The sequence below is a fragment of the Rutilus rutilus genome (genome assembly GCF_951802725.1).
Source record: "Rutilus rutilus genome assembly, chromosome: 10".
Taxonomy (NCBI): domain Eukaryota; kingdom Metazoa; phylum Chordata; class Actinopteri; order Cypriniformes; family Leuciscidae; genus Rutilus; species Rutilus rutilus.
Window position 1 is genome coordinate 12609049 of NC_140215.1, and position 27933 is coordinate 12636981.

Below are 27933 nucleotides of genomic sequence, written 5' to 3' on the forward strand. Positions count from 1 at the left end.
ACAGTCAACATACTGCGCCTCTCTCCCTTCATTGGCTTTGGGCTCGAGATGGATTTGACGTACCAGAGCAGCAGAGGCTAAAGCGGATAGCCAAACAAGAAGCACAATATTTTTACTACACCTTAAAGCAATCATGGACGTAGTGTCGGAAACGGATCGCCGCGGGGGTGTCGATATCGAGGAGTAATATTCTCTCATTCATCCAGTATCAGTTGTCGATGAACTTATATGACCGACTATATTAGGCTTTGTGTAGGGAAACAATAATAATCAAACGACACGGAAGGAAGACAAACACAGAGAAAAGCGTCTGCTCTCCCCTTTTCATCCATGCATGTCTCAACGTTAAAGGTTTAAACAACATGTCCTGCTCTGGCAACCTCATTTGGGATGTAAGAAAACGCACCATTGGATGCACAGATCCATTTGCGGTCAGGACAAAATATTTAGGTAAGAAACTACGACCAGTATGTATGACACACTTAAAAATCAGACTTGTTTACGAAGACCTTTTTAGGTGACAGCTGTCATTTGAGCTTGCACACAGGACAGGGACTGGTTAAAGATCATCTGACCTGTTACTCTGATGCTGATCTGTTTTCAGAACGGCATAATGGAATCGTACCAGTGTTAACATTTTGGTTAAGAATAGAAAAAAATAAAACAAATAATGAAATGTCAAACTGATTGGTCTGGATGGAGCTCTGTCTCAGATTTTCAGATTTAAGGGGAAGTAGGCTACTTGTATTTTGGCTACAATTTTCTTCTTCCTTTTTTCCTTTTTAATTTTACCCATTTCAATTATGCATATCTCACAATTGCATATCAAAAATGAAATAGACCAATGATTCATTAGGTATCAATGATTCATAAGTCCATTGTTTCAAAAGGTTGTTTATGTTCCAAAATATCGAAGAAAACATTTATGTATACGATTATTTTTTTTGTAAAATGGCTCACAAGTGCCAAAAACGTTTATTTTTTTTATTTTTATTTTTTTAAATCGCTCTAACAATTAAGAGCAATATAATTTAAGAAGCATGAAGAAGGATCTATCTGTCATGAAACATGGGATATTATTAGGTTTCTGTTTTTACTTTTTTATGAATGCAAATTTGCGTAATTGACTGTCAGTCTTTATGTTATTGAAGGGAATCATAGTGTGAAGAGGTTGTAATATTCCATCAAAACATGCAAAACACAACACTGCCACTGATTTGTTTTATTTTTTGATCTGTTAGCCTATGTTTTTAATAACTTTAGACAAGATTTTTCTTTTTTTACATTAGCAAGCTTATTTTTCCACAAAATTTCACTTGTTAGTCATTGACACAATGACTTGTTAGTCATTTTGACACAAAACATTTATTGTTGTTTTGATTTTCAGTTACAGATTGATATGGCTTGCAGATATATTTTATTTATTGCCATAAATAGTTTAGCTCTTATTTATTTTTAGATCGAGAACCTCAGTGTTACCAAATCAGGATTGAAAAATGTTTCCAAAAAAGTTCATAGTTCACACAAAAATGTCAATTCTGTCATTTACTCACCTTCACATGATTGATTTTTTTTTTTTTTTGTAAAACACAAAATTAGTTAAATCATGGATTGTCCGTGCTGTATTTTTGCATATAATGAAAGTGAAGAGGTACAGAGGCCGTTAAGATCCAAAATGACAAAAAACAACATAAAAAGTGCCACAAACCTAGTCCATGATATGATGTTTGCACTATATTAGTCTTGTAAAGCAATATTATCGCCTTGTGTAAGGGTTAGGGTTTGACACAATCTAAATTGTAATGTAGACATGCATTTTCTGTAAAGCTGCTTTGAAACAATATTGTGAAAAGCACTATACAAATGTGAATTTAATTTAATTGAAATGGTAGACATCATTTTCATTCATTTCACTTCATATTTTCAATTCACAATCATATTTTGATTCAGTCTTACCCTGTCACTGTGCCTCCATAAACTGAAAATTTATTATAGGAATAAATAGGAATTGAAGTGAAGAGAATCTGACATTATCTGACCTCTAAAAGTCATTTTCACTCAAATCAAGCAGAAGAATATTTGACTTCACTGGTGAATAATATGTAGCTCTGTTGTGTAGTCAGACATCCCTCTCTGCAACATTACACTTGAGCTGAGAGACCTGAGAGAAGTGTCAGCCAGTCTTGGCAGACTTCAAAGCACGCTTATGTAATAGAATCCACCTGGTCTGACCCAAATATGTATTTTAAACAAGACCAGCTCAGCTCATTTCTTCTCTGTACCCTAAACATCGGATGCTGAATTCTGTTTGGTTAATGACTTGCTCCAATATGTTCAGTGTTTTGTGTCTGTGAGCTGTTTTGCTCTGGATCTCACATTCAGATAGTGATGATAGCATATCATTCAGAGTGTGCCAAATTTAGCTCGGCTCTTGTTCATATTATGAAACCTGCCAGCGCTAACCGTTAGAAACAAAGATCAGCCAAAAATACAACAGAGTATCTGTTTAATGCATTTGTGAATGGAGTGAGAGTAGATTTACATCCCTACAAATGTTCTCAAATTCTAGTCTACAAATCCCAACCCAGTCCAAAAATGCTGAGATTTAGCATTTTATAAGTGAATACCAGCTTTTGCTTGATTTTGGCATGTGTGATCTGCCAGTATAGAGGTTGTACTATCAGTGCATATAGAGCAATGTCATCTCAGGCTGTTGCTCTTCTCCAGGCTTGCACCATTGAAAATGTTTGGCCTAAGTTTGCCTCTTGCTATTTGTAGCTCCTTATTACACAGGCTGAAAATACAGCCATGGAAAGATCTGTCATTTACCAACCACACGCAGTTATCTGCTTGTCAGGAATAAAAACATAAATGATGTAAATGTTTCTTAATGCAAGAAGTGCCAGTTGTGGCTTGCTATTGTCGTCGTAGTGCACCAGCATTGTTGGGTCTAAACTACAGTATTTGCATGTCAAATAAATCTGAGGTATTTTAGAAGAGATTAGACAAACAAAAACAAAACAACATCCTCAAACTTGAAATTACCACAGCAGTGTATGACAGCAGGATGTTTTCCGTCTTTGGACAGCGACTCAGCAAATACAGGAGGTAACGTAATAGCGTTTTGGCATTTCTCCAAAGCAGTGAAGATATATCAGCAGCCATTAACAATCATTCCAGCCTCCTCAGGCACATAATATAGTTTTATACACACTCCAGCTTTGATTTACAACATAAATGCGCTTTCAACCTTAGATTAGTGTGCATGTTATTCATATAATAATTCATATTCTTATCCTTTGTTTCTCCTATACTCAAGTCTCCATTTGTGTCTGATGCTCTTACCCTCCAGCAGTCTTTTTATTTATTTTTCTTGACATAGAACCTTGTCTTGACTTAAGAGTAAATGGGACATATGCTGATCTTGTTTAAACTGAAAGGTGTCATTTTGGCAATAGTGGTTGACTTCCAACTTCCAACCAAAAACTGTTAACACTGTGGTGCTATCAACACATTGCTGTTGTTTGTTTGAGTGGCCTGATGTTTCTACTTGCACTACCATTCTTTAGGCCGCATTTATTTGATCAAATATACAGTAAAAACAAATATTGTGACATAATATTGTCATTTTAAAAATAGAATTAAAATAGAATTTAAAATGTACATTTTAAAATGTCACTTAGTCTTGTTATCGCCCAGATGAAACAGTCATTACTCTAGTCTTCAGTGTCACATGATCCTTCAGAAATCGTGCTGAATTGCTGCTCAAGAAACATTTCTTATTATTATCAGTGTTGAAAACAGTTGTACAGATTTTTTGTGGAAACTGATACATCTTTTTTCTGAATTCATGGACAATTCAAAAGGACAGCATTTTTGTAACAATATAAAGGCCTTTATTGTCTCATTCTTGCTAAATAAATTTCTTTCAAAATTCTGATGATGGGAAGAAGAAACCTGTTTGGAAACAGTCAGAATTAAATGTGTATTTAATGTGGGACACATCAGTTGTATGTCCTTGTGAATACTCTCTTGTGTGGTTTAACAGACAATGCAAATGAGTTTGTAAGTGAAAGGAGATGCCTCAATAAAATGTGTTATTTCTTTTTCTGTAGGGAGAAAAGAGTTTGTGCAACGACTGAAGCTTGAAGCCGTTCTCAGTGTGCACGATGGATGTGTAAGTCACTAAACCCTTTGTTTCACCTGTACTCAAGTCTCCATTTGTGTCTGATGCTCTTGCCCCCCAGCAGTCTTTTTTTTTTGTTGATTAATTTTTTTCCTTGACAAATGTGCCTGTAGGAGAATGTGTCTGTCTGGGTTATTTTGTCTCAGGGGAATGAGTCGTTGTGCTTGTATTGAGTGTGAGTGTTGTGTGTGCGTCTCTTTCTACCCACTTATCTGTGGCTCCTGTTCTTTATCTGTCAGTGATTTAAACTCAAAAGCTGATAGGCGCCAGACAGCCACCGGGGACGTCATTTTGTCAATGTTTCTTTACTGCTGGGACATGTACTCTATTTTAATTGCAAGTCTAACATCCGTTAACGGGCTTTAAAAAACTTGCAGTACCGAGCTGGCGCAAGTTTTCAATTTGTTTGTATCAGTGAAAAGGATTCTGTATTTTACTACAGTACCGTGAGGATTTGAGGCCTGAACATGGGCAGGAACAGAATGCTGAAGTTTAATATGGTCTACCAAGGATTGTTCACAATAAGCAGATATAACACATCACATTTGTAAAACCCCTGCTGCTAGATGTCATAACTACACCATTTGGCTGCAATGAGCATCTTTCTCAATTGACAGCCATTTAAAAAAAAAAAAAAAAAAGATATTGTATTCTGACGAAATGCACCATTTCGGGTTCAGAAATGATTTTTTTTTTTACAGAAATTGATACTGTTATTGAGCAGAGATGCTCTGAATTGATCAAAAGTGACTGTGAAGACATTTACAATGTTACAGAAGATTTCTCTTTTTAAATAAATGCTGTTCTTTAAATCTTTCTATTCATTTTAGAATCCTGAAAAAAATATTATTATGATTTCCACAAAAACGTTAAGCAGCACAACTGTTTTTAACATTGATAATGATAAGAAATGTTTCTTGAGCCTCAGATCAGCATATTACAATGATTTCTGAAGGATCATGTGGCGAGACTGGAGTAATGATGCTGCAAATTCAGCTTGGCCATCACAATTTTAAATTAATTAAATTTTTTTTATTAAATAAATGTAGCTTTTTATCAAAACAGTCGAATACTTTTTATCGAACAGTAGTATAGTTTTTTTGCAAGCAACATTTAGATATTCAATATTTCATTATATTATAGTAGTCAGTAGTAAGTGCCAGATCTGTTCTGGAGGACTCTAAAATGTGTGAAATTAACTTGCATTTAGGGGTGACCCCGAATAGTCGAAGATTCGATGCTTCGATAGGAGGAGCCTGATTCGACTACTGATCTCATGGTCGAATCTTCGCAGAGGTGTTATGAAACGAGGATCATGCCACTTTGGCTATATGAGGGCGCTCAATGTCTGATTTCACATAGAACTAGCTTTTATGTCAATACGTTAATATTCAGCCTATTATGATAATGCTGTATATAAAAATGTGCAAAGAAAGAAGCTTTTAATAAATATTTTTTTTAACGTGCGTGAATAAATCCAAACACCCCGTGACAGATTTAAGTTTCACTTTCAATCCGTGACCGACAGAGGAGCGTCTTCGCGGCAAGGATTTAAATCTTTAACAATGTCTGGAATAAGAAAATCTAAAGTGTGGATGTACACCATCAGAAAGGATATTCTCCTAGGCTGGATTTAACATCAGGAAAACCATGATCGCACTTCTGCCGGCCAACGTTAACACGTTTCACGCATAGACTGGGTTTCACGTTAGAATGTATTTTATCCGCGCGCACAATTTGAAAAGACTCCAACGGACACAGACAGAGTGAAAGACTGGATTTGTTCTCTCGATCAGGTAACGTTATATTAGGGTACAAGTGATTTCAAAACTTTTCAGCCGGTTCTAATTTGATTTCTGGATGCTGTGAACATTTTTAGCTAAAAAGACTGCCTCTCCAGTTTAGCATTTATTGTTGTTTCTGCAGTTAAAAAGACAAAGTTGAAAATTCTGGCTACTATCGTTATTTTAATAATTTCTTTATTTTTATTTTATTTATTAATCTGTCAGGGTTATCTAATCAAACTATTTGTGGCTTGTGTTTTGAATGTTCCTCTGCACTTTAAGCATTTTGCACACATTTGCTCATCTTGTGACTTGATTCTGATTTATTTCGTTTTGTATTTTTATTTATTAGAAAGGTATATTCTGTTCTAATTTAATTTAGTAAATTAATTGTTTATTTTTTCGGTGCATCGATGTTGTGCTGTAGGCTGGCCTGCTCGCACAGGTAATTTAGCCGATTTAATATGATTTGCATGTGAAATGCAAATCCTGTCTGCAGTGTGGCCTTTCTGGAGTTATTTATGTTATTTCTTAGTTTTATTGATCCAAAATGTTTTTATACATTTTCTTCTATAATTGTGTGATTTTCTGTACATCGCGGCTTTGAAACGTTAAAGCTCCGCCCCCAGCCCCACCCACATGATTCGACTATTAGTCGACTATAGGCAAGACATGACGATTCTGATTCGACTATGAAAATCCATAGTCGGGGACAGCCCTACTTGCATTATTATTATTTTCTGCTTCCTTTCACATCAAAGCTCAGAATAAATCTATTGAGACCAATGGAGTACTAACAGATTATCCAGGCTGTATAAAGACCTAAATGACGGATCCGTTTTTTTTTTTTTTTTTACTTAATTGTTCTAAACATTAAATAAGCAAACATTTATAAAAGCATAATTCATTGAATGAATGAATGAATGAATGAATGTGTAATAGGGTTGCAAGTAACAATAGATAATGATAACTAGTGGTCTAGTCTTATCTCTCTATTTGTTGGGGCTAAATATTTCTCATAAATTAAAGAAAAATATGTGTTTGACCATAAACTGCCTATCATACATATCTATTTCTCTCCCTAAAAAGAACATAGAATTTGTGTCACTTTTTTTGCTTTATAAAAGCTATCCCTATTTGTGAACATTTTTAACAGATTCAGTTTATAAACAGTTTGTTTATTTCATTTGATCAGATGGCCTTTCTCTATGGCCTTCCTTTTTCACTCTTTTTAAACTGTGTCAGCTGGTGTATAAAACCAGGACAAATGCACACTGTGCATTTTTAACTTCAAGAAGAGATAGATGTCTTTTATCACCTGACTTTGGGGTAACGTTTCAGGTTCTGTTCCAGTGTTGCCTCATTATAAAGCAGACTCCCCGCATTCCCTAATGACACAGTTCAGACCGCTTTCAACACTTGTTATTTTAACATGCAGTGCATCTTACTAAATCTAACACAATCTAATTCCATCTCCCCACTACACAAAGCAGAGCAGTAGAGTGAAAAGCGGAAGAGCAGAATGAGGGATAAATGCTTAATCCCTCCCAATGATGTTATTTTTGAAAGGCAGAGGTCAAAGGAAATGGACCCTGTGTGATGATGTTTGAGCTGCTCTAGAAAGGGGAGGAAAAGAGCGTATCAACCTTGAGTTAATGAAATATTGATTGCTTTCTCTTAAAGGCACAGGCAGCACACTCTACCTCAGCTCTAAAATGTTATGTGATGGTTAAAATAATGGTGTTATCAGTGGAGCTCAGTTAATGATGTCATCAGATAGAAACTTAGTGGAACACAAAAGAATAATTCTTCAAAATTGTGTTCCAAAGAAGAAATGATATGGGTTTTTGTGTCAGTGATGACAGAATTTTCATTTATGGTGAAATATTTCTTTAAAGAAAATGATGGGGACTATGCTAAATAATGGCACAGTTTATGGGACAGAAGAATGAAGCTTTTCTTTTTTAGAGCAATCAATGTTGGTGTTCATAGCAGCTGGTTTTCGTGTTTCTTTAAAGGTTAACACCATATCCTGGAATGAAACAGGAGAATACATCTTATCAGGTTCCGATGACACTAACTTGGTTATCACAAACCCTTACAACAGAAAGGTAAGTTAAAGACAAAACTGCTACAAATAAAACTGCATTTCACTTTTTGTTATGTGTGCTACTGTATGCATTTTATTACAATAATGGATTATTTTGAATCGCTGGCGTACAATCAGTACCATATTGGTTATCGGACTATATTAAAGTTTTTTGATTTATCGGTATCAGTCGATATTGTATAAGATTACCTCTATTTTAGAGGAAATTTAGATTACCTTTGGCATCATCCAATACTCACTTAAAGTTTATTTTTTTTTAATTTAGATAAAACACTATTTGGATAAAATTATATACAACACAGAATATAGAGTTTTTAATATGAGCCATTTATTAGTTATTGGCCATAACATGAAAATTATTATCTGTATTCGTATCAGCCAGAATTTTCTAAGCTATCTAGAAAGGTTAATGCGTTGAATGCTGATCATTTTAAAATATCAAAGCTTTATTAAACCAAACTTGTGCTGAACCGTGGCGTATTTGTTGACATGTTTGTTCCATTTAAAATCGTTGTGCTTTTTCCTTTAGGTCAAGACGACTATTCGTTCAGGACATCGGGCCAACATCTTCAGCGCAAAGTTCATGCCCCACACTAACGATCAACAGATTGTGTCCTGCTCAGGAGACGGCATCATTTTCTACACACACACAGAAAAGAGCCAAGAGATCAACAGACAGTGCCAGTTCACATGCCACTATGGCACTGCTTATGAGGTACAGGTGTTAGAGGAAATAAAATCCACAAAGCGTGCTTCTCAAAGTGTCTTCGTTTGTTGTCGATGTGTGGTGAGGTGGAGGTTGACGTCTCACATATTTCTTACTTTCTGTTTCTGTCTAAAGATAATGACGGTGCCAAATGACCCCTATACCTTCTTGTCCTGTGGAGAAGATGGTACAGTGAGGTGGTTTGACTTGCGGATGAAGACGAGCTGCACAAAGGAGGACTGTAAAGATGTAAGAATGCTTTGAACATGTTGTAGATACATACATCACCAAATATACCCAAAGGCTCACCAAGTTTCTTCCTGGTAGAGCTCTAGGGAAGGGCTGCTGTACTGATCTGAGATCAGGCTCCCCTCCCACATCCCTCAATGTCACCATTCCCGCACCTCAGATATATTTCTCAGGAAGCAGCCTGCAACCTCGATTTCTCAACCCACAGAGCGTGTGCTGTGAGGATGGTATTGGCCTGAAGGCATGATTGCTTTCTGTTTCTATCAGAAGGCATTTGTTTGTAAGACAGAGACAACACACTGTTTGTGCTCTGCTTGTTTTCTGCCAGTAGTAGAATCAAATAGATTGAATATACAGTACATGTGAAGTGGGATTTAAACCATTGAGATTTTTTTGTGGGCGGGACTATATTATATGCTTAAAAGGTGTGCTTGTGCTATAAAAATGAAATAATAAATAAATAATAATAAAATAAATGCCATATGGTTCGGTATTTTGTTATCTGATGCCTTCATCTGTGAAGATACTGCGAGGTATGGGTATTTTGGGTATATAAAAATGGGTATTTTAAATTGTAATAATATTTCACATTATTACTGTTTTTACTGTATTTTTGATCAAGTAAATGCAGCCTTGGTCTGCATAAGAGACTTGTTTTAAAAAAATCATGCCCTTTTGAAAGTCAACCAACATTATTGGTTATATTCCAAATGATACTCTCAGTCAATCTGGAAAAAAAAATTGCTCTATTTGCCCTTTGTGTTTGATTCACTAATGTTTATTTAACGATGTCCTGATAACCTGTGCTGTGGTTTTCAAATGTTACATCCCACATATTTATTTTCTGTTTGTCTATTTGACGTCATTCCCCACTTTCTCTCTCTCTCTCTCTCTCTGCTGTCCCTTATCAGGACATTTTGATTAATTGCCGGAGAGCCGCTACCTCAATATCCATTTGCCCCCTAGTCCCCTACTATCTTGCTGTGGGCTGTTCAGATAGCTCCGTGAGGATCTACGACAGAAGAATGCTGGGAACAAGAGCTACGGGTGAGAAATGGTTCATGTTCATCATTTCAGCTTTTCTTTAAATCATGTTTGTTTAGAGAGGAACACATACCTACCACATGATTTCACAATCGTTTATATTTAGCATTAGGAGCCAGATATGGATCTGTGACTTATACCACAACGAGAGGTCTTGAACTCTCAGAGCTCATTTGAGAAGGATAGCTTATATTTTTAAGTTCTCCTAAAGATGACTTCACATTCTCTGAATCACCGAAAAATTCAGTTCCTACTTTAAGCTTGTTTAAAATATTAAGCTAAGTTTTGAATGTTGCATCATGTTGTCTTATAAATGTTTTTCTGTTTTTCGCTAGGTAACTACATGGGCAGAGGGACGACCGGCATGTGTGTGCGTTTTGTCCCAGCCCACCTGTCCACCAAATCCTGTCGCGTCACCTCTCTGTGTTACAGTGAAGATGGACAAGAAGTGCTGGTCAGTTACTCCTCTGACTACATCTACCTGTTTGACCCCAAAGATGACCAGGCCAGAGAGCTCAAGGGCCCTTCTGAAGAGCGGCGAGAGGAGGTAAGCTGATATCAGCAGGATGTTCTTTGGCCATTTTCACACTAGAGCTTATGGTGTGCACCTGAGTTCATTTGTTTCAGAGAAGAGTTAATTTACTAAATTTGAAAAACATCGACAGATAAATTCAAAATGCTTTACATCATTTTAGAAAGATAAAAATTTAAATATTTTGTCTGTTGCGTTTCCCTACTTCAGAAAATCTCCCTCAGTACGGGATGCTAATAGGGATCCGAAGTGAAGAAAAGTAGGGGTTTAAAGCACCCTGTGAAAATAGGCAGAGAGAAAGATGTGAGGGAGAATTTGTGGAAAGATACGATAGATTCCAAGTGCTGACTAGTGGAATAATTTATGGAAAATATTTAAATCGGATAAGAAGATCACAAGAACACAGTGTCTCTTGTGTTTTTCACATTGTGAGAGCAGAACAAAAAGGAAATTCTCAAAAACCCACAACACAGAGCTTGATTAGACTGAAATATATCTCTTGCCACAGAAGTTCTTGTGATATTAGTCATGTTACAAATACCAGACATTTCAGTATTTAACAGTGACATGGTTAACTTGTGGACTGTTATACAATGATTTAAAGTCACCATGAAATCCAAATTGCCAGTTTTTATATTTTTTATGAAATAAATAGCAAACCACAACAATCCATTAATCTAATCAATTCCTGATGGACAAAATCAACATTTTATCTTGTTCAAGAAGCCGTTTAATTCGGATATGCATCACAATAGGGAAGAAAAGACTATCTTAACTGACATTTCGTGCTGATTTTAAACTAAACTTTTTAAATGAATAAATTAAATTTACGCAAGTGTGAACCTGTAGGGCTTTCTGTGCACATTGCGAACGAGCACAATACGAATTTAAAGTGAACTGAATTAGTATGTGAAAGCATCCCCCTACAGTATGTGGACTCGACTGCAGACACCAGAGTGCCACTTCTTAACTTTAAAGCATTCAGACTATATATTATGTAATCAAATTGCAACCTTTCGCGGTTTATTAATCACACAAGATCAAATCGCACTTACGATTTTAATTCCATGAGATGTGAAGCCCTAATGGAAATGGAGCCAGACATCTGAAAGTCAAGAGCGACTGGTCTGGGGGCAAGTGTGTGGAGTTACTGTTCTTGCCTAAGGCAAAAACTAAATAAAGGACTTTTGAAGTTCTCTGCGCACTTGTCTCATGTACTCTGTGTAATCCTCAGCAGTATTGTGCTTCAGTGATGCAGTTTGAAATTAGTTTTTTAGAGAAGTGTCAGAGAGGATGGATCAAAAGACACTGCTGCTTTGGTTTAGGATGTGGATCACTGCTTGCTACACTTCTGAGTGACATTCCCCTGTTAAGACTAATTGTGGCCAGGGAATGAAAAAATTATATAGGGATCTTTATATATTAAAAACCATATTAATGGTTTAATTGATTTATTCTGCAAGTGAAATTGTGCAGTTTTCGTGGCCATTCCTTTATTTTATGTGTACAAATGTTTGAGGAAATAAATGACTGAGTGCACCTTTAAGGGAACGAAATGGCAAAGAAAGTTAGACAGGCTTTGTGATTGGTATACCATGTACTAACCAGGCTTGATGCAACACGTTTCCAGCAACAAGTAATTTCTCTGTCACAATGAGTAGATTTTTCGCAACCAGAAAAGACAAGCCAGCCAGAAGCATGACGTGCCCCTTGATAAAAAAAAAAAAAAAAGTATTTTTCTCTTATGCTCACCGAGGCTACATTTATCAATAGTAAAATAAAAACAGTAATACTGTGCAATATTATTACAATTAAAAATAACTGCTTTCTATTTTAATATAATTTAAAATGTAGTTTATTCCTGTGATTGAACACTGAATTTTCAGCAGCCATTACTCCAGTCTTTAATGACACATGATCCTTAAGATCATTCTAATATGCTGATTTGGTAAAATAGAATTAGAACATTATTAATTGCTTCTACTATTACTTAATCAAGTCTCTTTGATCTAAACTGCCAGTCTACAGACTTGTGTTGTGTTGGGATAGTAGTGGTGAAATGTGCTGGGTCACCGCTCTGGTCCCTTCAGCTGTCGTACGGTGTGATCAGCTGTGTCCGGATCCCCCGCGATCACATTCCTTTCCAAATAGAGGTGCAGAAACACGCAGAGCTCCACTGCCGAGACAGAAATAGGCACCTAGTGTACAGTGATCGCCAGCGAGAGCGAAGGAGGTTCCGTTGGCTTCAATAAATCTTTGCTACAACACCAAGATTTTAATCAATTGTTTTGCGATCAGTGAATGTGGAGCTGGTGCGGTGTCAAATTGTTGAGGGCTGAGTATGGTTTACTTATGAATGGTGTGCAAACAGAATGGAGGTTAACTGCTGATAAACTAGGTTAAATCAATCAAGTATTCAATTTTACATTTTAAGTATAATGTTTATTTATAAATGGTTTTGTAACAGAGCCATTCTGCAAGTTTTACTCTAAATAAACAGCACCTTAACCACAAGAACCTTGACAGTCTGCATGTGTCCTCTCCGGCCTCTTAACAAAGTAAAAAAAGATTAGCTCATTTTATCCCTTCATGTGAAGTGGGGAGAAGCTGCAGTGCTCATTATTATATTATTTTTAGAATGAACACATTGGTCTCTGATGTGCTCTGTTTAGTCTAATGTGGCTATGTTAGAGCTGGTGCTTGTCTTGTTAATACACCCGGACACCCAAAATAGAGTGTCCTGACTGACTGAGATGGTGAAAGTTGTGTGAGGAGTGAGGCACGTGGAAAGGTGGCCTCAATAGTTTATCCTATCACCATCTCAAGGTCTTACATTTTTTCAGACCACGGACCCCTTGTTGGATTGGATACTGTTACACAATGTATCAAATTTAGTGTTGAATTTTAAAGGGATACATCACCCCAAAATAAAAATTCTGTCTTAATTTACCTACTTTATTCTGTTGAACAAAGGGATTTTTTTTTACCATACAATGAAAATCAATGATATCCAATGTGACTCCACTCAAAATATCGTCTTTTAATTTTGAAAGACATGAATATGATTGAATAATGACAGAATATTTTGTTAGTGTACTATCCCTTTTAGGGCTAGTCTATAAAAGCATATGTATTGTACAGTATTAATGTATTTACAAACTTTATTATGCTAAAGCCATTAAAATAAGCGATACTGATGTACAGAGTCATCACATGTTAATTGTACTACATTGTAATTGGTGAAACAAATAGACATTACTTTAACTTCTCATGTTGAGCTTTGGTTGAAGTGAACTTAATATTGTAATTGAAAACCATGTTGATGTTCCGTTTCACTTTGTAGGGTTGGGCATCTAAACCCTCCTTTACCATTATTAGACTTGCCCTCATATAAATGTCTGTTGGTCATTATTCCTGCAAACGTGCCAGTCTAGATAAGTGATGTCAAGGCTCGGGGTAGAGAGTGTTATTTTTAGGGCGTCTGAGAGGTTTTGACTGTGATTGGCAGCTTGTTGATGTGTGTTCCCACAGCTGAGGCAGCCGCCGGTGAAGCGCTTGCGTCTGAGAGGGGACTGGTCAGACACTGGACCGCGCGCTCGGCCTGAGAGCGAGAGGGAGCGCGATGGTAAGATGAGAACACGCAGACATGCCCTATCGATGTCACAAATTCTTAAGGCTGCGTTTACACTTGGCATTAACATGCGATCACCGTGATCCAAACAAGCAGATCTGATCATCAGCCAATAAGCACGTTTACATTTGTTCACTGTATCTGGAGAACTGATTGGATTTCTGTTACCTGCACAATATTTAAATTAGGTCTGTAATAGGCCTTTGTCATGGAGCATAAAACAATTTTCGCTTTATTTACAATTTACAATTTTCGCTTTTATCAATGACAGTGCCCATATAGCACATGATTTTTGTGATTTGTCCATATACAATCTCAAATAGGGTACTTAATCTACCAGTTTCCCAACATTAGTCTTGTATGATGAAACAAAGATCGAAAGGAGAACGCGTAAGCTACTGTATAAATATTTCCAAAGTTGATTATTCAAAAATAACTGGGTTGATCATGTTATACGAGTCATATCATCCGGGTTTAAGTGATAAGATTGTAGCTGCAATGCATATATTGTAGACAGAAATTAGATATTATTTATAATAAACATGGAGAAACAATAAACACATATAACATTAAAATCACAACTGAATACACCGGCAGCGCTGACAATGACCTCATTCAGATAATGTTGCACAATTAAAATAAAAGGTGACACAGATGATATCATGTAAGTGGAAATAACCAGTTTTAAATTATTGTCAAGTTGAAATGCATTTAATTTCTTGTCAAAACAGCATCCAGCCATTATTTTCCAACAGCCTTAAGAGAGAGTGGGCAGGGATTTATATGACGTCGAACTGTGAATGCAGATACGATGGCTAGATTGCGTTTACATTACATTGAGATCCGATCACAACCTCGACTACCTCTGGACCAGGACACACTGATCCGATAAAATTCCGATCAGAAACGCGCGTGTGGACAACATCCGGATACAGGTCGCATGTTAATGCCAAGTGTAAACGCAGCCTAAGACACAGCAGTACGGATGGTACATATACACGGGCAAATAAACACAGAGGGCTCTGTTAACAGACAGATCTTCAGATATGAGTGTTCTTATATCAGAAATCACAAATCGTTGATTGATGTTAATAGATGTCGTACTTTTTTTACTTTTGCCATCTAAGGGTTGGGAATTTGAGCTAGCAAGGGATTTAGCAAGTTGAAGTATTACATTTCTTCATGTAAGTCATCCCTCACCATATTTCATACCTATAATCCCCTTGCTCATGGCTTTTTGTGGTGCTTTGTAGTTAAGCATTGTAAATTACTCCACTGTAATCACCAAAAAAACTGTTATAAAGGTTTATCAAAATATCAAAGTTAAGTTTAATATTTTTATTTCAGTTTTATTGTATGTTTTATTAGTTATACAACATCTGTCAGTCCAAAATGCCATAAAGCAGCATATTTTTATATGAGGATCAGCACTCCCTAGTCACAGCCGCACCACATCAATAATGAAGTTTATAAAACCTGATAAGTGTAACCAGTCCCGCCTAGTGTTTAATACCGATAAGCTTCATGCTCATGGCTTTTTGTAGTACTTGGTTGTAAAACACTTTAAATTACACCACTGTAATCATCAAAAGCAAGGTTAGGTTTATTTCTAAATATCATAGTTAATCCAAAATATTATTATTGTGTTCTTATTTAATTTTTATATACATTTTTTTATATTATTATTTTATTTTATATTGTATAATTTTTATTTTATTTTTTGAAAAGTTCAAACGTTAAAGACCATCTTTGCTGAAGAATGTATCAGAGTAGAAACACAACTCATTTGCACATCCACTTCATCTCCAGCTGTCTCTTCTATGAACAGAATATGTTCTCCTCCATTATTTTAACAATCTGAGGCCCTCAGTCTCCAGTGTCTCTCAATACATCTTTAATCTCTCTCAGTACCTCCGACTATGAATATCAACAACACTCACAGTCCGGGGAGCTTGTTAGCTTTTCACAGGGTTTTAGTCCAAAGACTGCTTCACTTCACTACTTCCTGGTGTATTGCAGCGAGCTCTTGAAGCGAACAGCAGGCTTCCAGTGCTTCTGCTTTCTGTGAGTGGAAAGATTTGAGGTTCTGATCTGGTTTGATATTGATTATGAAGAGATATGTTGTCTTTGCAGGAGAGCAGAGTCCAAATGTATCGCTCATGCAGAGGATGTCGGACATGTTGTCACGCTGGTTCGAAGAGGCCAGCGAGGCCCAGAGCAGCAGAGCACGTCCTCAAACTCGACCCAGAGGTATAACAGGTCAGGTCCACAATGCATTGAACTCTCTGGAGACAATTTCAACTTTGATCTATTTGTTAATTAACATCATCCATTGAATGGTGCATTGAATCATTTGCACAGGAAAGGGTGTAAAGTCTGTAATTAAATGTCCTCTACTTAAAAAGTTAAGCTCGAGGTTTAATGATTTGGCTTCAGGTACAGCAGCTCGACCAGAAGGGACGTTTGCGACCTCGGAGACTCAGGCACAGGAGCCTGCTGTGGTGTCGGCTGAAAGAGTGATGGAGGTGGAGACGCCTGCCACTGATGCTGTACTCGCACCTGCTGCTCCTACTGCACCTGCAGAGCCTCTCCCCAAGTCTGTCTCCTCCTCTTCCTCCTCAGGCTCCTCCTCAACGGTGACAGCTCCTCCCCCATCTAGCTCCTCCTCCATGGAGAGCGGTGCATCCTCCTCTCTCCTCTCCTCCCCAGACACAGAGCAGAAGAGCCAGGATGAGGTTACGCCCACTCCCTCGGCCACACCCACTCCTTCAGCCACACCCACCCCATCTAGAGAGGCAGCTTTATCTGGTAAGATGACACAATTGACAAAAGTCACGTATCTTTTTGATTGCATTTACATGTTATGAGACAATGAGCATGTTTACATGCACATCATTTGCCATTTAAAGTACTTATTATGGTTTTATTCAGTTATATTTACATTCTCTACAGCAGGGTTTCTCAAACTCGGTCCTGGAGGGTCACTGTCCTGCACAGTTTAGCTCCAACCCTAATCAAACACACCTAGCTGTGAGTTTCTAGTGATCCTGAAGACATTGATTAGCTTGCTCAGGTGTGTTTGATCAGGGTTGGAGCTAAACTGTGCAGGACAGTGGCCCTCCAGGACCGAGGCCCTCCAGGACCGAGTTTGAGAAACCCTGCTCTACAGCTATTAAAATATTCCTCTATACATATTAATCAGCAAGCATATACTATGCCATTCAAAAGTTTGGTGTCAGTAAGATTTTCTGTTGAAAAATGACATTAAAAACATTTATAATGATACAAAAGATGTCCATTTCAATTAAATGCTGTTCTTTTGAACTTTCTATCCATGGAATTCTGAAAAAAATGTATCACGGTTTCCACAAAAATAATAAAACAGAACAACATATTAAAAGAGTTATTTGTGATCACAGTAATTCTGTTTTACTGTATTTTTTTGGTCATTATAAATGCAGCCTTGGTGAGAATGAGACCTCTTTCAAAAACACTTAAACAATTTACAGACCCCAAACTTTTAAACTGTGTTGTATATTGTTTTATGTTCATTTCTTTTAATGTTTTGTGGAGGAAAAAACACCAATGTTTCTTCAATGGCTTGGTTGTTTTCCCCATGCAGCTCCCTGAATTACATTAGACATTGGCGCAATCAGAATTTTCTTGTGCATGTAAATGCAGTCATTGTATCTGCTCCATAAATATGATGTGGTTATTATGAACTTTCTAATCAAATTCATCTCATTCAGTTTTTATAATGGGTCCATTTATCAGCTTTCAATCATCACCACGATGATTATGTCGTGTCATATGTCATATGTCATATGACATATGTCACATATGACACCACTATGTGCTTCCTTTTTTAAGGCCTTTGTGTTTACCGATTTATTGTCCTCAGGTGGGGTTTCTTTCTTGAACATTGAGTGCCGTTAAGGCCTGCATCAACAATCCCACAAACAGAAGCAGGATGAAACATGTAGATGTCATTTGCCTTCTCCTTCCTATTTGCTCATGGTGTCATTGCAGGCATTTTTATGTGTGCGTTTCCATTAGAACATGAGTTTAAAGCACTTTTTTTTTTAGCGGCGGGTGATGAAACCCTGCAGTCATTTCTGTCATCACTCAGCCTACAGCTTCAATCTTTAATTTGCACTTTTACCCATCATTCCTCCTTATCTATGATTTGACTCTCTTCTTTCCCCCCTTCCCATCAATTTTCCCATCCTGCCCTTCTCTCTCCCTCTGACCCCACATTGTCAGAATATGGTCCTCACCGGCTGCCGGTAAGTTTAGTGTGTAGACGTTTGCAGAGACTGCTTCTCTTGTCCGACCCCCCTGGACAGGGCAGACGCACAATCCCTTCTATACCCGTGACCTCCAGACCACGGAGCTCAGCCCACACGGCTGCTGCTGCTTCTGACACAGGCCCTCCTGCAGGTTACCGTCCCCTCATAGCCCGCATCCCCGCTCTCCTTTAACCTCCTGACCCCTCTGGCTGCCTGTCTCATGGCTGTCCTGATTTGCTTCTGCACCTCTGGCTATCAAGTGTGTTCCTCTTCCTCTGCCACACTGACGCGCACACATCTAACTTCTGCTCATTCACACTTACATTTACCAACAGCAGAGCTCTGTTTCAAAACCTAGTGACATCTTAAAGCATCACAGATGCAAACCCGATGCAAAAGCAGCCCCTTAGTTTTTGTTGTGATGTTACATACTCTAGTGTTCAAAAGTTTGGGTTTGGTTGGATATTTTCTGGCTTAGCAAGGCTGCACAAATTCAGTAAAAACTATAATATTGTGAAATATATTTGCAATTTTCTATTTTAATATTATATATGTATTCCTGTGATGGCAAAGCATCATTACTCCAGTCTTCAGTGTCACATGATCCTTCAGAAATCATTCATTTGTTGCTCAAGAAACATTTATTATTTATATTTTATCAGGATTCCTAGATGAATAGAAAGTTTAAATAAACGGCATGTATTTGAAATAGAAATCTTTTGTGACATTTATAAATGTTTTTTTTGTTTTTTTTTGACATTTTTTATCAATTTAATGCATCTTTGCTGAATATTAGCAGTGCTTGTGTGGATCGTGAGGTAATTTACTAGATTTTGGCGCCGAGGTCAGATGTCAAACATGTGTATGCCATCATTTGGAATGCAACCACACAAATATATATAGAGTTGGTTGGTGCTGTTTGGCATTCTTTCCCTCCAATTTAAACTTTCAACACTGATACACATTTATCTTGTTCTTTTCAAACCTTCTCTTGTTCTTCTGCCCTTTGAAGAAAAATATGAAATGGTTAGAGGCAAACTGAACATATTTGTTTTCTTTGAAGCCAGGCACTTCAGGAATAGTTCATTATATTTGATAGCCCTAGTGTGCGCTATGTATTTTGGGGCATAAAGTATTGCGCTGTTAGCTTAACAACATCCTGACATCACATCATTCACAAACCTGTAACAAAAATGAATGACTTCTGGTTGCTTTGTAGCTGCAAGTCACTGTCAGTGTGAACGCAAGTCTGGCATCTGAATAAGCTTTTCTGTCACCGTCATCCTCAACCTCTGAACTACGGATTGCTGTATGACTTATTCTGCTTGGAAGTGAATACTGCATTAAAGAAGGCTGTGCATCAGTTTGTTCTTTATAAACTGTGCTCCTTTATTTGCTGACCTCCTGAATGTTTTTTAGGAACAGCCTACACAATCTTTAACCCTTGGCTTTGTGTCTTTAACTCAGAATTAAGCCTCTTAGACTCATCTTTACAGAGTTTGTGGCTTTTGAGTTTGCTGTGGGAAGTTTTTTTTTTTTTATCCTACCTGTGCTGCAGTGTGTTTCCTGAGGATTTAGGGCTGCACTTTTATGTTTGTACCGGCTCTGTTGTTGTTTCAGTTTTTCAGTACGTTTTATTTTTGTTTCAGATTCTCCCTCATCTGTGGTAAACAAACAGCTCGGATCCATGACTCTGGATGAGGAGCAGGGTGCGTCCTTTCCTCTTTTTCCTTCCCTTTTCCTGATTTTCTTTGACTCCCTTGCGCCTGAGCTCTGTGCTTCTGTGATTGGAGCTGTCTTTGTCCTCAGTCATCTTAAGAAGACTCTTTCAGTCAACAGAGAAACTTCAGAAAGATACAGAGGCTTTCTGTGAAGCATCATCAGTTAATGGACATACGCTTAAGTCAATAATTCTCACCACTTTTTCTCCCCTTCTTTGGGGCCAAGTTCATATAAACCTCATCTTTCAAATAATCTCCTGTAGACAAGCACACAAGATTATTTTTTTGTTTCTCATTCTTTAGTTAATGAGTCTCCGTGAGACTGATGTGGGCTTGCAACATCAGAATTTATCTTAAAGGAGTCGTATCACGAGAATTGTATTTTTGTGCTATAAAAACATTCTGGAAATTCCAGAATCACAGAACTTCCTTCCCAGTTCAAAATAGTATTTATTGAAACTAAGCTAGAAAAAAAAGGGCAATGTCATATTAACAATATTAACAAAGGACTTTCCACATTTACACTACTATTCAAAAGTTTGGAGTCGATTAGATTTTTTCAAATGTTTTTGAAAAGTCTCTTATGCTCACCAAGGTTGCATTTATTTGATTAACATTATTGTAAAAACAGTAATATTGTGAAATACTATTACAATTTAAAAAAAAATGTAAAACGTAATTAATTTCTGTGAAGGCAACGCTGAATTTTCAGCATTATTACTCCAGTCTTCAGTGTCACGTGATCCTTCAGAAATCATTCTAATAGGCTGATTTGGTGCTCAAGAAACATTTAAAATTATTATTATCAGTGTTGAAAACAGTTGTGCAGCTTAATATTTTTATGGAAACCAGAATTCTTTGATGAATATTTCATTTATTTGAAATGGATATCTTTTGTAACATTATAAATGTATTTACTGTCACTTTGGATCAATTTAATATATCCTTGCTGAATAAAAGTGTTATTTTTAAAAAAAAACACATATATAAACACACAAACTTTTGAACGGTAGTGTATGTTAACAACACCCATGCAATGGTGCAGGCCTGTTGGTGAAGTAATAAGGAGGGAGATAAGACAAATACTGTGCAGACTTTCAGTTTTTGCACTTTTTGTTGATGTTTTTCAATTATAATTTTTTAAATGATGTTTGTTTATGGTCCATTTATAAGTGAAAAAACGAAATGAATAAAACGATTTTAAAAAGTATGATATGACTCCTTTAAAATGATCTTGCTATTCTGCTTTGGAATATGGAATGTTTCCTAGGAACTGTGGAAACACATATTTTGGAAATAGTTCCTCTTTATGGCAGTCCTCTTTACTCCATACAGGTGTCTGCACATATTCCCCTTCAGAACAAGCTGTTCAAAGAAAGCTTAAACTCCTTTGATTACTTTCACTTTCTTTGTACTAAATCTCTTTGCTTTGAGTTAACTGCTTGCAGTTGTTGAACTTTAACAAACTCTAATCTAATTCTTTAGAGCATGAAGTCCCTGTATGCAGCTCACTTTCCCACCACATATATTGTTTATATGTGTACTACAGTTTTGCAGTAAAGACAATTCCCTTTTTTATTTCATTTTTTGAGACTATGCCAGGCACTAGGGTTGCCACGATACAAAGCAGAATGAAAGTGCTGTTACAATCCTTTTTTGAAAACAATAAACATTCATGTAAATATTAACAAATAAAAAAAAGCTAATATTTCTTAATGAAATTGAGCATCTAAAGCTGCTACTATGTGTGTACTGAATTGAGGTGTTTCTCAATTATTATTATTATTATAATTTTTCTTATTTTAGTATCAACTTTGTACCACCGTAGCGGTACTTTTCACAATTGCACTAGGCACGACAATCACAAGAAAATATTTCAGAACAGCAGCATCATTAGCTGTAATTATGACGAATGGAATATTCCTAAGGAAAACACACTTTCTGAAAGTTCAGTTTTACATCCCTCATGTTTCCTCTGTCTTCTTTCCAGGAGGTGCAGAAGCAGCAGGACATGTAATCGGTGACCGGAGTGCAAGTATCAGTGAAGCTTCCCGAGAGACTACAGAAACCGTGCCATCCACATCAGCGCCCTCACTTGGCACTAGCAGCACTCCTCCAGGGCCTGGCCGGACGGGCACGGCAGAACCGGTCCTTAGTCTGCACTACAGCACTGAAGGCACCACCACTAGCACCATCAAACTGGACTTCACCGATGAGTGGTGAGTGGCCAGAGAATCAGCCTTGACCACCGCACACAAATCACTCACACAAGGCTCGCTGTCAAATGCCTAGTTTGCACATGGTAGCCGATCGCCATATCTTGAATAAAAAAAATTGTGTACCAAAAATAATCCCAAGATATGTCTTTCTTTTGCGTTGTTCAAACAGCAAACATACTGTGCAACTTGTGCAATCTGACTCACAAGCAAGGAACTGGTTCTTTAATGAATCACTCATAAAGGCTCACAAATTCGCAATATATTACTTTGAATCAGTCTGATAAATCCTTCACTGAGTCTGCAAGAGTGGTTACTGAATCAACATGTGACTTATCTACTGAAGCACAAGTCTTTACTTTCATTCAACTCAAAACAAAGGGTTGTGTTCTTGCATAGATTTGCCAGACGTCAAATATATGCATATAAAACAAGTTCACAAAGACCCATTCTTACGAATTGCAAATGTCTGTCTGAAATTATCCCTGGCTTCCTCCTTTTGTTCATTTTGAGTGTCATTTTTAAGAATAGCTTTTTGTAAGAAACAGATGACTGACTTTTGTCGGAATCTGTGTACAGGAGCAGCCCAGCGTCCAGTGCCAAGGGCAGCTGTGGAGGACACAAGCCTGTGGAGGTGCGTGAGAGCCAGACCAAAGAGGAGCCCACGGGACAAACCTCAGTGCAGAGTGAGTCAACAACCACATGCCCATTGCTACAGAAGTTGTGTAGGATGTGTGGCTTATTTTTGTGGGTTATCTTAACTTCACTTAACCAGGGTCAAGCCCACCCTCAGAGAATCAACCCACACCCGATGGGGCGCAAACTGCGGACAGTGGCAATGAAAAGCCCTCCATCAGCTCTCAAAACAGCACGCCACCGGCGGCACCACTAGAGGGCCTGTCTACCGAAGACACCGCTCGTCCCAGCGCACCCCGTCCCTCGGAGGAGCTCCAGGCTGCTGGTTCGGAGGACTGCAGGAGGAGCGAGACCGCAGGAACGGGCGGTCAGGGTTCGACTCAACCCTCCCGAAATAATCAGGACTCTGATGACAGTGACGACGACCCCATCCTTATCCCTTCTGCCAGGTACAGAGGAGGTCAGGGACAGAGGTATGGACTCTCGTCATGTCAAGATGTATAATGATGCAAATCCTCACGATGTGTAGCCAAATGTTATGACAGACGGGAAGTCCCATCAAATATGAGCATGTTTGTGTTAAACAGTGTTTATCTTTTGGTAGTAAAATTCTACTCTTCTCATTAGATTTAATTTCAGAGGATCAGCTGTAGGTGATAGGATGATAAGGTACTGTGATGTTTCAAAGACAGCCACTAATATTATCTAATTGCAAGGAGTGCTGATTTTATTTACTTGTCATTAACCTGACATTTTATATTGTGTGGCTGTGTAAAATGTTATTCACTATATAATGTATGTAATGCAAATTTCCTATTAACGTGAGACTGTACAAAATGTGTGAGCAATGAACCTTTGGTTAGTTACTAACCTAGCTAATTAATTTCATGCATGAATTTACAAGTTACCTTGGGTATAATTGTTTGGAGTTCAAAACCTGTATTCAAATTTCCACAAAAACTAGCAAAAAATGATACCAAGGCTTCATTTATTTGATCAAAAACACAGTAAAGTCACTAATGTTGTGAAATATTATTACAATTTTAAAGAACTGTTTTAATTTATTTTAAAATGTAATTTATTCCTGTGATGGCAAAGCTGAATTTTCACCATCCATTACTCCAGTCTTCAGTGTCACATGATCCTTCAAAAATGATATTTTTTAATATTCTGAGTGAGTTGTTGCTCAAGAAACATTTGTTATAGTTGAAAACCGTTGTGCTGCAAGTTCAATGGTAGTGTATGTTTTCCACAGTTTCCATGCTTTCACAGCTCTCTACTAAAAGTTGTTTTAACTCCAAAAATGTTCTCTTAAAGAGACATTAACCAAAATACAAAGTCCCATTGTATATCCATCGAAAACACATTTGTAGTAAGTGAAATATCAACAAAACAATTCATAATATTAACATACACATAGAAGTTAATTCTGTGTTATTATTATTGTTAGATCATGATATGGGTGGATGATAAAACAGGCCATAGTCTTGCATTAAGGACAGATTTTAGCTATTTCTAGTGACCAGGATATAGAAAAAACACTTGAGGACTGACCCACAACACCCTAGCATCGTGTCGAGTTTTGCACGGTCATGCGACACTTATATTTTCTGCAGAAAATGTAGAAATCAATTCAGATAAAATATTGTCTCTCTAGTTCAATGCTGAAAGATGTATCGAAACTGTTTAAGCTTGTGAAAATTTGACCATCCTGGACTAATATTGCATTGAGACGCTGTTGATTTGTAGTGTGTTTTAAAGTTTTTGTGCATTTCATGAGCGATATTCTATGTGCTCCATTTTTATAGACGCTCCGCCGCAGCCCGCATCCAGGAGCTGTTCCGCAGGAGAAAAGAAAGACGTGAGATGGAGGAGAGTGAGACTCAGAACATCAGGAGACCCTCTGTCAAGATGATGTATAAGGGCCACCGCAACTCCAGGACCATGGTACGCTGGCAGTGTATTAGAGTCTGTTCACAGTCTGATGCATATTGAACACAAATAGCAACTTGCTTTTATTTCATTATTAGTTCTAGTACACAAACAATCATGTTTTGTAAAGAACCATTCACAGACATTTGGTTTTATTGACCTGGCTGTGCATGTAGATTAAGGAGTCGTGTTTCTGGGGGAATAACTTTGTGATGAGCGGGTCGGATTGTGGCCACATCTTCATCTGGGACAGACACACAGGAGAGCACCTGATGCTGCTGGAGGCCGACAACCATGTGGTCAACTGCCTGCAGCCTCACCCTTTTGACCCCAGTGAGCAAAAAAAAACCAACTAAAAACGATAGATTGAGCAAGCATTAAAGGCTTTATTTTAGATGATTTGGATCTCATCATTTGTTTTTTTTGCAGTTCTTGCTTCATCTGGAATTGACTATGACATTAAGCTGTGGTCGCCTTTAGAACAGTCACCGTCATTTAACAGAGTCCTTGCTGATGAGGTATGGACAATGTTTTCTGTTTGAATAAAGTTATGTTTTGATGTGTATTTAAAGTGCATGCAGTAACACAGGCCTGCTGTTTTGCTTTGAGAAGTAATTAAAATCCCCACTAGAGAGCACCAGAGCTCTTAGGTTGTCTAAGGAACTGTTTCTGATTTACAGGCTGGCAAATCTATTAAATAGAGGCTTTTAAAGGCAGTTTTATATGTATATCTCTGCCAATGCCTATAACTATAGGAGTAAAGTGACCGTTTCTATAAATGTACATATGGATTTAATTCTGTTTCTGTGTTGTAGGTGATTGCTCGTAATGAGTTAATGCTGGAAGAGACGAGAAACACCATCACCGTCCCTGCTTCCTTCATGCTCCGAATGCTGGCATCATTAAATCACATCAGAACAGGTGAACTTCTTCCTGTTCCTTTTTGAATATCTCTTGATTTGATCCGTCACATTCACATATATTCATGTAGCAGATTTGTAGTGAGGTCTAAAAGCCTTAAACCATATTGAAAATGCGCAAAAAAAAAAAAAAAAAAAAAATTTTAATGACCTAAAATTCAAAACATATTTATGATTCTGCACTATTTCTAGGTCTCTTGTCAAAAACGTACACTACTGTTCAAGAGTTCGGAGATGGCAGGATTTTGAAAAAGAAGTATCTTATGCTCACCAAGGCTGCATTTATTTGATCAAAAATACAGTAAAACATTGTGAAATATTATTACAATTTAAAGTAACTATTTCTATTTTAATTTATTTTAAAATGTAATTTATTCCTGTGATGTCAAAGATGAATTTTCAGCATCATTACTCCAGTCTTTATCATTTTTTTTCTATCAATGTAAAAGTCCTTACTTACACTTTTGATCAATTTAATGCATCCCTGCTGAATAAAAGTATTAAAAAAATCGTACTGACCTCAAACTTTTGAATGGTATTGTATATTTTTCACATTGATCATGCGATTTCCAGCTTCCATTGAAGCCTAAGATGCTCTTTGAATCATTCTCATATCAAGCTGGAAAACATAATCATCAACTTTTACACAAACCTGTGGAGTTCATGCAGCTTGAGTTCTGCTGTCATTAAAGCAAAAGCACTCCCAACACCAAGAATTTTTGTCTTGTTTATCAATGTTTTTTTTACACCTGCAGTGTTCGTCAGTGGATTACTTGTACTACCATTTGGTTTTACCACCTTGAACGGGTGTCTAACTGACTGATCTTTCTTCCTCAGACCGTGTGGAGGGTGACCGTTCGGAAGGCTCTGGACAAGAGAACGAGGATGAACAGTAGTCGTCCTGCTAAAAGTGAATGGTTTTTTGCTACAGTGCACTTGAGCATTTGAGATTTGTACAAGTTACAAAATAGAGTATTTCCTTATTAGTTCAGTTTTTGGCATTGTTATTTTTTAATGAGACTTTTCTAACTAATTACTCTATATGAGAGTAAACTGCGTCTGGGGAGTTCATGCAAATAAGATGTGTAAGAAATCAAAAGACGGGACTAGACGGCTGGTGCTTGAGAGTATTTAAGTGCAATATTAATTTGTTAAATCAAACGGTTGAGCTTTGAACGGTGTTAAGTGTGAAATCTTATTGTAGCCTCAAATGAAGAACTCAGATGTTTGTATACCACGAATTATGCATGTCAAACATGAGTTTGCTGAAAACATGTTCTCTTAGTCTCTAACAATGTTGTGTATAAAAACGGCTCTTCTTTTTGTCATTACTAAATCTTGCGTTGCACAGACATCTTCTGCCTAACACCAATTACAGGTACTACTTGCAATATTTCACTATCCAAAACAGGCACTATACATTGTTACACTGCGGAATGTTTATGAAAGTTTATTAAAATGAGAACCATTTTTGACTCTGTCTATACATACAACCCACTGCTGTTTAGCCAAATGGTTCTAGCATTAGTTAGCAGGTCGTGTTTCTCTCTCCTAACAGCACAGATGGCCTTTTGTTGTGGCAGCTGTTGGCTTGAGCATTCTGCTAAGTGACTAGCGATCATTGGGAGAAGCGATGAATCCAGCGTGCCATTCTGTGCTAACCTCATTCAGCACTGTTAAGGAATGCAAGCCATCTTTTTAAATGTTTGTCTACAGATTTTCAGATTACGTTCCAGTTCCTTTTCAAACAATGTACCAGAGGATAGTTTAAATATTAAATGTGTTATGATTTTAAACAAACCATGACTGAAAGCTTGAGTACGCATAAAGAATTTAATAACAGTGTCACCATTGACAAAAAAAAAAGCCTATTTATATTGGTATATGCAGTTGTGGTCAGAATTATCAACACCCCTGGTAAATATGATCAAAGATGGCTATACAAATAAATTTGCATTATCCTTTGATCTTTCATTT

At 37.3% G+C, this 27933-nt stretch overlaps 1 protein-coding gene across 21 annotated transcripts; it reads left to right on the top strand.

Moving 5' to 3' along the window:
* On the top strand, positions 1 to 27426 carry dcaf6 (ddb1 and cul4 associated factor 6). 21 transcript variants are annotated; one of them, XM_084422107.1, is made up of 21 exons: positions 31 to 450; positions 4116 to 4177; positions 7989 to 8081; positions 8610 to 8795; positions 8922 to 9035; positions 9947 to 10082; positions 10415 to 10626; positions 14143 to 14236; positions 16376 to 16501; positions 16679 to 17050; positions 18506 to 18682; positions 20181 to 20240; positions 22243 to 22471; positions 23048 to 23154; positions 23244 to 23577; positions 23732 to 23773; positions 24913 to 25051; positions 25213 to 25369; positions 25466 to 25554; positions 25852 to 25957; positions 26794 to 27426. In XM_084422107.1, the coding sequence occupies exons 1-21, from the start codon at positions 363 to 365 to the stop codon at positions 26850 to 26852; spliced, it is 2982 nt and encodes a 993-aa protein (XP_084278233.1). In that variant the 5' UTR covers positions 31 to 362; the 3' UTR covers positions 26853 to 27426. The 21 variants fall into 21 exon arrangements, with proteins under 21 accessions (XP_084278236.1, XP_084278233.1, XP_084278247.1 ...); XM_084422121.1 differs by having other exon boundaries at positions 23244 to 23553; XM_084422118.1 differs by having other exon boundaries at positions 16376 to 16492.
* The last annotated feature ends 507 nt before the right edge of the window (positions 27427 to 27933 follow it).